General features: G+C 34.0%; 1 protein-coding gene across 1 annotated transcript in view; it reads right to left on the bottom strand.

The window, feature by feature from the left end:
- Positions 1-13,429, bottom strand: part of Lrp1b (LDL receptor related protein 1B) — a 1,719,438-nt gene that overhangs the window by 69,268 nt on the left and 1,636,741 nt on the right. Inside the window, exons 80-82 of the mRNA XM_052181021.1 lie at positions 9,893-10,009; positions 8,385-8,558; positions 6,488-6,613 (exon numbers count right to left, since the gene is read on the bottom strand). Of these exons, the coding sequence (XP_052036981.1) occupies positions 6,488-6,613; positions 8,385-8,558; positions 9,893-10,009 (417 nt within the window). The remainder of the gene's footprint in view (positions 1-6,487; positions 6,614-8,384; positions 8,559-9,892; positions 10,010-13,429) is intronic.

The raw sequence follows: 13,429 nt of genomic DNA on the forward strand, positions 1-13,429 counted from the left end.
TGCCTATAATCTATTACCTATTGTTACCTATTAAACATTACCTAATGTTACTCTCATCTCCTTTCTCAGATTTTGAATTTTATTCCCACATTTTATATGGAGACATGTCTGTTAGGATTCATGCATAAGGGAGAACAGAGAGATCTTGTTATTCCTTTCCAAATTAGAATCACCTCACTTAATATGAGATACAACTTGTCCCAACTTAGTAGAATTGTTTGGGAAGAATTTGGACGTGGGGCCTTCCTGAAAGAGGTGTATCTCCAGGAACAGTTTTGGAGGTTTTAAAAGATATCATTACAAGCTTGTCTTTTCTATGTCCTTATGTCCCTTTGTCTCTATATGCCTAACATTTGAGATGTGAGCTCTCAGCTGTTCCTGACACCATGCCTTCATTCAGCTATTGTGAACTCTCAGGCTCTGAAACTGAAATACCAAGTAAATGCTTTGAGTGTGTGTGTGTGTGTGTGTGTGTGTGTGTGTGTGTGTGCATGTGTGTGTGTACATAAATATGCATAATATATGTTTAGCCTTAGTCATGGTGTTTTGTCATGGAAAGAAAAATAAATAAAACAATGCTTATGAGTGGTATACTTGGGTGATATAATAATTCTATTTTTAAATATTTTGTGGAGTTCTAAACTGATTTCTATAATATTTGTAGTAATTTATAGCCCATCTGCATTGAATAAGCATTTTTCTTTTCACATTTCCTTTGAACAATTGTGGTCATATAATTTTTTTAATGCTAGCTATCCTAAGATGACACAGTATTTCAAAATAGCTTTAATTTGATTTTTCCTGATATCTTAAATTGTTAAACACATTAAAATTAGTTATTGTCTATTTGTTTTCATACCTTGAAAACAGTATTTTCATTGCATTTAATACATTTGTTATGAGACAGTTTGTTTCCTTAATATTTAATTGTTCTACTTTGTAAATTTTGTATATATTCCCCTATATGAAATATAAATGTTATAGATTTTTCTTTGTTTTTTTTATTCTGCTACGTTGTTTTCTCTTGTAGAAACCATTTTTAATTTTATTTTGAGGGGTTAGTACCTGTGGTACCTGAGTGGTACTTACAATCTGCTTGCCTGCCCAATATTTTGATGATAATTCTCTATGTTTCCCATAGCAGTTTCAATATTCTACATTTTTAATTTAAATCTTTATACCCACTAAAGCTATATTTATACTGGGTGAATAATAAGTATCTAATTTCATTTACTGGAAGCATACATTCTGCTTTATAAACATCATTTTTAAACAGGCTATCATTTTCAACTACATGTTTATACCATCTTCAAAAATTTGGTAAAAATTTGGTGGCCTTAGGTTTGCCAGTAGATTTTCTTGTATTCTATTCTGTTCCAATGTCATCTACCAGCCATATGATATAATCTATCTAATTTTTGATTGGATTATTTAGATAAATGAATCTAATATCTGAAACCAAATTCAAATATGGTAAGAGTATTAAATCAAATAAAATACTGAGATAAATATTAACATTTTAAAACTTTATAAATATTGATTTCTTAGTATACACAATGAATGTATTCATGCAACAACATGGCCAATAGTTATTCCATCTATATTGTCTAGAACAGAAAAAAATTGAAGTTGTGAAAATTAGATTTACATTGTATATTGGCAGAATCCTACAAATTGTTGAAATAATACTAATTCTGAACATTATTTCTTGACTGCTTATGAGGTTTCCTGAGAATGCTACAGTTAGTGGTACTGTATTTGTAAGCTCTAGTTCTTAGGATAGGAAAAAAAATGTCTGATCAGACCAGTGTTAATGAGTATGAAGGAAAGTTGACAGTAAGCAAGCTTCCAAAAAGATAGAGATGGAATGAGAAGACCATTATGTTTTAGAAATTTGCCAAGATATAAATACTCTGAAGAGCCTAGAAAGCCTAGAGATTTATTGTGTTGGCAGATTGTTTACTGACATCAGAGTGATGAATAAGATGTTTTTGAACGCTGGGCGGTGGTGGTGCACGCCTTTAATCCTAGCACTTGGGAGGCAGAGGTGGGCGGATTTCTGAGTTCAAGGCCAGCCTGGTCTACAGAGTGAGTTCTAGGACAGCCAGGGCTATACAGAGAAGCCCTGTCTGTTCATAGCAGCCCTATTTATAATAGCCAGAAGCTGGAAAGAACCCAGGTATCTCTCAACAGAAGAATGAATGCAAAGAAATGTGGTATATCTACACAATGGAGTACTATTCAGCCATTAGAAACAATGAATTCATGAAATTCTTAGGCAAATGGATAGAGCTGGAGAACATCATACTAAGTCAGGTAACCCAGACTCAAAAGATGAATCATGGTATGCACTCACTAATAAGTGGATATTAACCTAGAAAACTGGAATACCCAAAACATAATCCACACATCAAATGAGGTACAAGAAGAATGGAGGAGTGGCCCCTTGTTCTGGAAAGACTCAGTGTAGCAGTATAGGGCAAAACCAGAACAGGGAAGTGGGAAGGGGTGGGTAGGAGAACAGGGGGAGGTAAGGGGGCTTATGGGACTTTTAGGGAGGGGGCCAGGAAAGGAGAAATCATTTGAAATATAAATAAAAAATATATCGAATAAAAAAAAAGATGTTTTTTAACTATACTGGTTGTGTAGAATGAGGATGACTTAAGTAGAGCAATGTATGCTGGATGAAGGTGAAAAATTCTGAGGGAACAGTAAAGTGAAATCAGTGGTACATGCAGGCTGTAGGAAAGCATGGATAGTAACGCTCTGATAATATTAGCGTAAAGTACCTATTGCAGTGGAACATGGGATTCTCTACAGTGTGCTGACTATGGGTAGATCATTTGTCTCACTAGAGATAAATATTTAAAACACTTTGGGAAGATTAATTCCCAACCATATCTATTTGTAAATATTATACATGAATGACATAGGTATCCAAAATCTATTCATGGTGGGGAATGAACATCCCAATATTAGAATTTATTAGACAGTAACAATGTTAAAACAACACATGACACTGATAAAATGAAACGAGTTATAGTCATTCCAAGCTTACAATAATTGTTCTATATTTAAACATAAAGTTGCACATATCAACAGCTAAATATTGATCTGAAGCTAGGCTGCCAAAGCTATAATCAGCTTTAGAAAAAAGCAGGTAAGTGTTCTCCCAAGGCTGAGTAAGATTTGAATTAAAAAATTCTTTTCTATTAGTTTCAGTGTGTCTGGTTTTATGTGGAGGTCCTTGATCCACTTGGACTTGAGCTTAGTAAAAGGAGATAAGAATGGAACAATTTGCATTCTTCTGCATTTTTTGCACTATTTGTTGAAAAGGCTATCTTTTTTCCATTGGATGGCTGTACCTCCTTTGTTAAAGATCAAGTGACGATAGGTGTGTGGGTTCATTTCTGGATCTTCAATTCTATTCCATTGATCCACTTGCCTGTCACTGTACCAATAACATGCATTTTTTACACTATTGCTCTGTAGTACTGTTTGAGGTCTGGGATAGTGATTCCCCCAGAAGTGCTTTTACTGCTGAGAATAGTTTTAGCCATGCTGGGTTTTTTGTTATTCCAGATGAATTTGAGAATTTCTCTTTCTAACTCTATGAAGAATTGAGTTGGGATGTTGATGGGGATTGCATTGAATCTGTATATTGCTTTTGGCAAGATGGCCATTTTTACTATATTAATCCTATTAATGCCTATCCAAAAGCATGGAAGATTTTTCCATCTTCTCAGGTCTTCTTTGATTTCTTTTCTCAAAGATATGAAGTTCCTGTTATACAGATCTTTTACTAGAAAGGAAACTGGGAAGACCCTTGAGGACATGGGCACAGAAGAAAATTTCCTGAACAGAACATCAGTAGTTTATGCTCTAAGATCAAGAATTTACAAATGGGACCTCATAAAATTATTAAGTTTCTGTAAGGAAAAGGACATTGTCAAAAGGACAAAATGGCAACCAAAGATTGCGAAAAGATCTTTACCAATACTACATCTGACAGAGGACTTATATCCAAGTTATACAAAGAACTCAAGAAGGTAGACTGCAGAGAGCCAAATAACCCTATTAAAAAGTGGGGTAAGAGCTCAAAAAAGAATTTTTAACTGAGGAATATCAAATGGCTGAGAAGCACCTAAAGAAATGTTCAACATCCTTAGTTATCAGAAAAATGCAAATCAAAACAACCCTGAGATTTCACCTCACACCAGACAGAATGACTAAGATCAAAAGCTCAGGAGAAATCAGGTACTGGCAAGGATATGGAGAAAGAGGAACTGTCCTCCACTGCTGGTGGTGTTGCCAGCTGGTACAACCACTCTGGAAATCAGTCTGGTGGTTCTTCAGACAACTGGGCATGGTACTTCCGGAGAACCCTGCTATACCACTCCTGGGCATATACCCAGAGGATTCATCAGCATGTAATAAGAATACATGCTCTACTATGTTCATAGCAGCCCTATTTATAATAGCCAGAAGCTGGAAAGATCCCAGATATTCCTCAATGGAGGAATGGATACACAAAATGTGGCAAATTTACACTATGGAATACTACTCAGCTATTAAAAACAATGATTTCATGAAATTCTTAGGCAAGTGGGTGAAACTGGAGAATGTCATCCTGAGTGAGGTGATCCAATCACAAAAGAACACACATGGTATGTACTCACTGATAAGCAGATATGAACTCAGAAGCTCAGAATACCCAAGAAACAATTCATATATCAAATGATGCCCACGAAGAAGGAAGGAGATGCCCCTGGTCCTGGAAAGGCTCAGTGCAGTAGTATAAGGGAATACCAGGACAGGGAAGCAGGAAGGGGTGGATTGGGGAACAGGGTGAGTGAAGAGGGCTTATGAGACTTTCGGGTATGGGGGATTCAGGAAAGGGGAAATCATTTAAAATGTAAATAAAGAATATATTGAAGAAAAAAATTCTATGAAGATTAAAATACAATGTGTTCATCTTTTAACAATAGTAGATAAGGAATGTAACTAATCCTTGCCCAAAAAAAGGTACATGAGCTTATCTACAACAAAAAATTACTTTGAGATATTATTTATACTCCTAGCACATTGTATTAGTTATACAGACAAAGACAAAACTTGAATAGTTAAGTAGAAATAGAATGCAGGAAGTTCCTGTGAAGGCAGAGTTTATTGATGTGTGGTTTGGAGGCTAGTGAGATAAGCTATTTTTACTTGAAAGTAGTAGTTGGCATTTTAAGAAACTCAGTTACTGAGTGGTTGCATTCATTGAAAACTCCCACACAGTACAGATCTTTGTCCTAGCCAGGAAAAAAAGTAGTGATATTTGAAAATACTTGATTTTCTCAGCACAACCAAGGTCACAGGTACTCTAGATGCTAGGAGATTAACAAAGCATAAGGGTCATCATATGCTGGAACAGAATCTGCTCACTAACTGCATGACAATAAGCATTGATATTTCCACCTAAGTTGTTTAAATTAAAATGCAACCCACAACCCACATTGGAAAACAAGGAGCTCGTTTTCTGACTGGAGAGGGCAATTGAGGATGCAGACATGATACTTAGATGAACAGCGAATTCTTACAGAAGAAAAATAATAAGTAAGAAACCCTGCTGGGAAGACATCCTAAATTTATCTTTCATTCTAAAATGCTTGCTGTGCTCCAAATATGCACAGAAGCATGCTGTTTTTGTCTATGATATAAAATTTGGTGAGTACAGGTTTTTCTATTAATAGAATTATGACTAATTCCATAAGTTTGCAAGAGTTTTGTCTACTGGGTATTCAAGAAAAAACTTTTCCTTCTCTTTGTCGTGTTATTATTTAGTTTTGAATCTTAACTTTTTAAAATACCATTTTCTGATAAATGGCTATTCATACTTAATTCATACTTGTAGAACATAACCTATATGAAGAAATACTGTCAGATTTACTTTTAAATTTGACCTTAGGTTATAAATTAATGTTATGTCTTGCTTATACAGTTTAAATATGTATTAGTGTTATTTTACTTATAGTACTTTAAATAATATTTCATATGAGAGTTTAAGGTAATTTCTAAAGTAGTCTGTGTTTTTCAAATTAATATCCCACATACATAATAATCAAAGGAGTTAAAAATAAATACATTTAATGCATAAATAGACTTGGAGCTAGACTTGATATCGACATAGGAACATTACACTCAAATTATTATCTAAAAAATGAGAGTTGACTAATTGTACATTTAAGTTCTGAGAGTAACTTTTCAGTTGTTGCTCCATGGATCACATGTTGAATGAACAGTGTTCTGTTGACACAGGCAAGAAGGTACAAAACAGTCCTTTTGTAGAAAGAGCCATTATTCAGAAGCTCAAGAGTACATGAAACTAAGGTGGATGAATTGACAGAAAAGGTAATATTGCTCAGTTCCAGAACTCATAAATTTAGCCTCACTGTTTATAGAAAAATTCATCTGACTGTATAGAATATCAGAGAATACCTACCTAAAAGACTGTCATCATGGCAGGTTCCATTCATCATATATTTTCCCTCTGGGCAGATACATGTGGCGCCAGAAGGATTCAGTAAGCAGAGAAAGTCACATGACAAATCCAAGCAAGGATTGGGTACTGATGGAAACAAAATGAAAGAAAACAAAGACATGTGAAACAAAGGTTGAGATAAGTTTCAAAAGCATACAATTTTGCAAGCTGAAATGACGAATCACCAATGTAGAGAAAAAAGCAAGACAATTTTTTTATTGAGGCTCTCACATTTTAATATTAGCATTCTATTTATATTTTTGGTTGTGAGCCTAGTCTTTAATGGCTGAGCCATATCTTCAGCCCCAGCATTCTTATTTTATAAGTAATAAAAATCATTATATAATACTTTTATTAATAGGGGATTCGTCCATTCTAAAAGAAAAATTGTCAATTCATACATTTGGCATAATTCCAGGACTACCTCTGTATAAAGTTAGCCTAATTTCAAATTGAACTGGTTCAGTTCATGTACAGTTATCTATGTTGATTATTTTCTTCACTGGATGATCTTGAATAATGATCTGGTGATTGCCTTTTCTATAATATTTAAGATTCAACCTTAGATGGCTCAACTGAATTGAGCTTATAAAACAAGAAGTTATTACCTGAGCATTTTGCTGAACTCTCACTATTTCAAATTTCCAGGGGACCTCACTGCTCATAAAAATGCACCCCCACATGATGTGTGTGGAGATCCAAACCTTAATTTATAATTACCATACAGTTTTAATCACTGTACAGTTTTAATAAATGAAAATTATTTATCATTGGTATTCACAAGGACACAAAATTCATTTGCCTTTGTAAGTTCAAAATTTAAAAAGGGATAAGAACTGAAACACATGTTAAAACAGTTCCCTGCTTACTGTGTGGAAGTTTGTATACATGTGAAACTGAGCACTAAATTTATCTTATCTAAAGGTTTATCTAATGAGCATCTTATGTGGTCAGAGGTCAGTCATGGTGTTACCTATTCTAGCCATACCACAGAACCTTTCTATGAAGATCCAGTACTCACATACTACCATGTTTAGGATAGGAATAAATTAGTTTTAGATTAAAGATTTCGCGGTACTCAGTGGTGATTATGAATTAGGCAGAACTATAAGGTAGCATAAAGTGTCCTTGTGTTAACCATAGCCTCAGTATACGAAGTTCTAAGAAAGGGCAGTAGCACATCAGAAGGTATTTAAGGAATCTTATATCCTGCTAGCATTTGCTCACAATGACTTTACTAAATATAGTTGTCTTTCCAAATGATTGCAATACTCAGCATGAAATCTACTTTATTTGCTCTAAAGAGTGAATATAAATAAATTGGAACTATTTAATAAACACTTATGTGCACATCATTTTAAAAATCCTACTTTTTATGCTTGAGTGTGTATGAAACATTTCTTCACCTCTCAGTTCTCAATGATTTATTTAAGGATTCCTTTCTAGGTTTAAGAACTGTGTTTATAAAAATGATAAACAACAAATCAAAGAAGATAAAATTCTTGGGAGAAGTCTCTGAACATATTTGATACAATAACGCTGCATGCAGTGTTATTGATATGATAGTCAATGGCTGTTAATGACACTATCGTGAACTGACTATTGATAAATGTTTATAAATTCATGGTAGATCTGTATATTTACAAGTTTTTTTAATTATTTTTAATAGACAATTTTAATACTAAGAAAATACAGTAGTGTGTTCTCATCTCTTATTGCAAAACTGGCTTGCTGACTTAAAATGTCTGGAGAAACCAAAGGGAACTTAGCAAGTATACTAAAAATGCAGACATAGTCACCATAATTATAAATCTATTATTTAGGAGACATAATCAAAAGTTTGAAGTATTTTACTTACAATTTAGTTGTTTATAGCGATGTGATACCAAAATGCTCTTTGTTTTGTCAACACCTAAAGCTAGGACCTCTACTGAGCCATGACCAAATTTTTGAACTCTGAATATACCATTTTTCGGTCCTGCTCCATATATATAATCTTCAAAGACATCAATTCTGTGAGGATGCAATAGACCTGAAATGTTTAAGAAAGAGGAATGAATTCCAGTGTTAGCATCATCAAGCTATTTTATACAGTCACGGCATGATGAAACAGTTGTATTTTGCAATTAGGATTTGCTAATACAAGTTGTATATGCACTCAAATTTTAAAAATGTCTAGATTAATCTAAGATCCAATTACAGTTTTATTTATCAATTCAAAATTAAAAATAAGTTTTAATGATAGCTGCCAGGTGATAAATAAATCACACACAACATATTGAACAAACATTTCTATCACTGTTTTGCACCTTCACCTAAAATTGCTTGGGGTTATTATATATGCCAGGTAATAGTCTCTACCATGATGTTTGCAAGAACAAAGGCATGCCTCATCTGTAGCACAAAGAGAATTCTCATGGATCAAGTTTTAAATTGAATTCTATCATCTGATTTAGTGGAAACTACCTGTAATTACAAGATTTATCATGTAACCACAAGATTATATATATAAAACATAGTTTTTTTCCCTCCAAGTTCCCACTATCCTTGAAACACAATACCAAACTAAAATAAAATTAGGAGAATATTTTGTAGTATCCAAGAATGGAATGTAAACAAACAAACAAAGCAATGAGAATAGCAGTAAAATGAATGCATGGTCTAATCCCATACCATCGATTTTTCATTCAATTATTGTTTCATCTTTCTCATTTTTATTATAAAAACCATGAGAATCAAAGCTACATGTATTTACCACAATAGTAACAATCCTATGTTTTTATATTTACATTGCATTTGTGGTAAAGTATGGAAAGACCAAAGAAAAGGAAAAGAAAGACAGAGGAAGGAAAATAAAGTCAATGTATTTGACAGCCAGAGAAAGAAAAATGTGAGGTAATCAGAAGGAACCAGAAAATGAGAAAAGAAGATAGATGTTTATAAAATTAGAGAGGAAAATGAACACAGTTGTAGGGTACAACAGATCCTGCATTCTTGGTGGGAGGGGTTCTGGTTGTAACCAAACTTGTCACTTGGCCTAATACCCATGTGCATAATGAAGAACTCATAGGAATATGTTTTCTTGTGCCCATCGCAATTGCAAAAGAATTTGGTGTTCACTAGCACTAATCATAAATGACTGACAAAATGAAATAATTTCAGAACTTGGACAGTAGGTACCTATGTTTATCCAAGCTCAGGTGCTCTCTGCCCTGGGCTCTTCAATATATTAGTAAGGTTGAAGATTTTAATTAGTACAGATACCACAATTTGAAAGCATTAGAGGAAATTCAAGTTGCAAAATTTCTATAAATCTATGTCTGTGTCATGAGTTAGTAGAGTCAATAACAAAAGTGCTCTGCAAACCTTGCTTGCTGCTGACAGAGACCACTGGACTGGAACCATCATACAGGACACTGCCAATGACGGAGAGCTCAAAGTCTGCCCAGTAAATGCGTTCACCAAAGTGATCAACAGTCAGACCTGAGAAACCAGCATGCAGGGATAAGACATAAAAAGAAACGGAGATTACCTACTATTAAAGTTTTATTTCAATGCTTAATCTTGATAAGTGGGTTTATTTAAGAAATATAAAATTCACTAACACCAATCCATGACACTATCAATGATATACTCTATTATGCTTGCAGACAGGAGTCTAGCATGGTTGTCTTCTGAGAGGATCCACTCACCAGCTGACTCAGATACAGTTAACCACAGCTACGCTGTAGATGGAGATTGAGGATTGTTATGGAAGAATAGGAGGAAGGATTGTGGCCCCGAAGGTGATAGGAGTTCCACAGTAAGACCATCAGAATCAACTAACCTGGACCGTTGGGGCTCTCAGAGTCTGAACCTCCAAGCAAATAACATGCACAGGCTGGAACTAAAACTTCCTGCATATATGTAGCAGATGTGCAGCTTGGTCTTCATGTGTGTCTGGAACAACTGGTGCAGACACTATCCCAAAAGCTGTTTCTTGTACATGAAATATGTTCTTCTAGCTGGGCTGCCTGTCTGGCCTCAGTGGAAGAGGAAGTGTCTAGCTTCAAAAAGACTTGAAATGCCAGGGAGAGGAGATAACCCTGGGTGCCCCCAACTCTTTAGAGGTGAAGGGGCTATGGAGAAATTATCGTGTGAAGGGGTGACCAGGAGAGAAGCAATAGTGGGATGTAAAGTGAATAAGTAAAAGAAACAAACACAAAATAAAAGAATCATAAAATTAAACCATTGTATATCACACTGTTGTAGAAAGTGAGTAAAAATGAAAATCTCTATCTAAATTTAAAACATGCATCAAAATCAGATAGCATTTATTTAATAAGTTATTAGAATAATCTTATCCAAAAAGGTAACATCACCTTAATCATTCCCGTTTATACTTACTGAGTTCTTAATTATAGCTAGTGTATTATGATTTGACCCAATATTTTAGTTTTTCTTCTCTAGTAATGGAAGTTTGTTGTGCTACAATGATATAAACTTAGTGCAACAAAATTTATTTTAAACTCATTTTTGAAGCTCTGTAACCCAGAATCCAATATATGCATGGACTTTAGATAACATAAAGCCATTAAGAACTGGGCTGAGGTCGGTGGGTGGGAGGGTGAAAGCGCTCCCTCATAGGAGCAGGGGGAGGGGCATGGGGTAAGGGGTTTGCAGAGGGGAACCTGGGAAAGAGGATAACATTTAAAATGTAAAGAAATAAAATAACCAATAATCAAAAAAAGAACTGGCAAATGGAGTGACTCTTCATTATTTCAGATGCTTAGTTTGTGTGGTAGTCTTTTCAGTGAGTACAAGATGCACCTTCAATTACTATGACTTTAGCAGAATAGTATCATTGAGTGTTGGGATACCTCCATGTGAAGTTCCATTAAATAAAAGACAGTTTTGGATTAGGCAAAAGCTGTAGACTTAAACAGTATAAAGGAAAAGCACAATTGCTTTTAAAGCAATGTCATAATGATCTTTAATTCATTATGTAATTCTAGCTGAAATATACTAAGTATAGAAATGAATTATCACTTAAATAATACAGAGAGAGCTTCTTTGTCTAGGTACTCTCTAAGGAATGGTGTAACATGAGTTAACGAGGAGTCTGTGTGTGTGGAGCTTCCTGTTTTGAAACTGCCTTTGCTTCTGGGTAATTCTGAGGAATATGAGCTCTGCAATGATTCAGCTTTCTAGCAGTCCAGTCTTGGTGAAGAAAGTAAAGCCACCTTGCTCCTCTCTGAATTTAATAGAATGAAGAGGTAAATAAAACAAAACTTCTTCCCGGTTAAATTAGTTTTCCAATTTTTGATTATATTTGCTTATTATGGAAAAGAGTAAACAAGTGACTGATTGCATCTATTATGTTTTTATTACAAGTACACATGACCATATCAACTCCTGCCAAGTAGTGGACTATTGGATGGAAATATGCAAAAATAGAAACTATATACCAAAGAACAAAAGTTTTATATAAGTGAAATTGTCATTACAAATAATTCTTAAATCAGGAACTCTGTTTTTTCTTAAGTCCTTTAGTTAAACAGGAAAAAAGTTGCCTTTTAAATTAGAGCAGTAATAAAGGAATCAAAATCTTTTCTTATAATAGCATTAAAATGTCAAGTTTATATGAAATAAGTTCATGTTGACCTTGTAAATATCTCCTCCTTGTTTTTAATAAACTGCCAATAGCAATAAAAATAAAACACTTCAGAAAACTAATGTTTTTAACTGAACTGAAAATGGCATATATGGTATGAAATTAAAGGAAGTATAGAGCATTTGAAATACAGTGTTGTGTCTTTAGACTTAACATTATATTTTCAAAATTTAGATTACAATTGCATCACCTTCCTTCGACTCTTTTCCCCATCCACGCTCTCTCATGTCCCCCTGCCTCATCCTTGCTCCCCTACTTCATCTTTGTTGATATATATGTATGTGCACAGATATTTATATCTATAAAACATATTACATGTGTGTACATAAACATATAAATGCAGTATGCTGAGTTTAGCATTTAGTTTTGTTTCTATGTATATGTTTTCACAGATGACTGCTTAGTATTAGAAAATATGTTCGGGGTACATCTCAGAGGAAGACTATCTCTCTCACCCTCCCCCTTTCTTAGTAGCCTAGAGGTTTCTAGTGATGAAAACAGACTTTTCCTTTTCTGAAATAGCACATCTATTGGTGTTGTTCTTTCTCAGGATAATCAAGTATGACATGACTGCACATTGAAAAGGCCATAAAGGATACAGACTGCAGCTCAGAAGGCTGTAGTGCTGAACAGCAGATTCCCATACCCAGAGTTGTTCTTTCAGCATTGTTATGGTCCATGATGCCTAGGCTTCAATTATATTTTAGGGATTTTAAAGTTATTTTAACTCTGAAAATTTTCAAAGATCCTTAAATAATAGATATTTTAACTTTCATAAATTGCACACTAATAGAAAATGATAATGAAATATCCTGAACTACTCTTTTGTATGGTACATATTCACACTTGTGTGGAAATGTGGGAGATGGGGTGCTTATACAAATATTTTCATTGAGATGCCTTTGCTTAGAAATATAATCATTGCTTATGTATTCTTAATATTTTAACTTATTTTTAATAATTTCTATCACCATTTTCTTTGTGTACATAAATATTGATGTGAGCAAAAATATTTATTCTTAGACCAAATTTATAGATCACATTAAAATGAATAACTGTCATTCTCATTGTAACTACTTGCATATTTTTTATATGTTGTGGTGTTATAGAAATTATTACATTTCTCTTATACACTCAGGATTAAGGATATGACAGACATACAGTATTTTTCATTATGTCATATATTTTAAAGGGTATAGATAATATCTTTCAATTTACATGATTTTGTAATCTCTGCCAATTTAATTGAA

The sequence above is a fragment of the Apodemus sylvaticus genome, chromosome 5, assembly GCF_947179515.1.
Source record: "Apodemus sylvaticus chromosome 5, mApoSyl1.1, whole genome shotgun sequence".
In the NCBI taxonomy this organism is placed as follows: Eukaryota; Metazoa; Chordata; class Mammalia; order Rodentia; family Muridae; genus Apodemus; species Apodemus sylvaticus.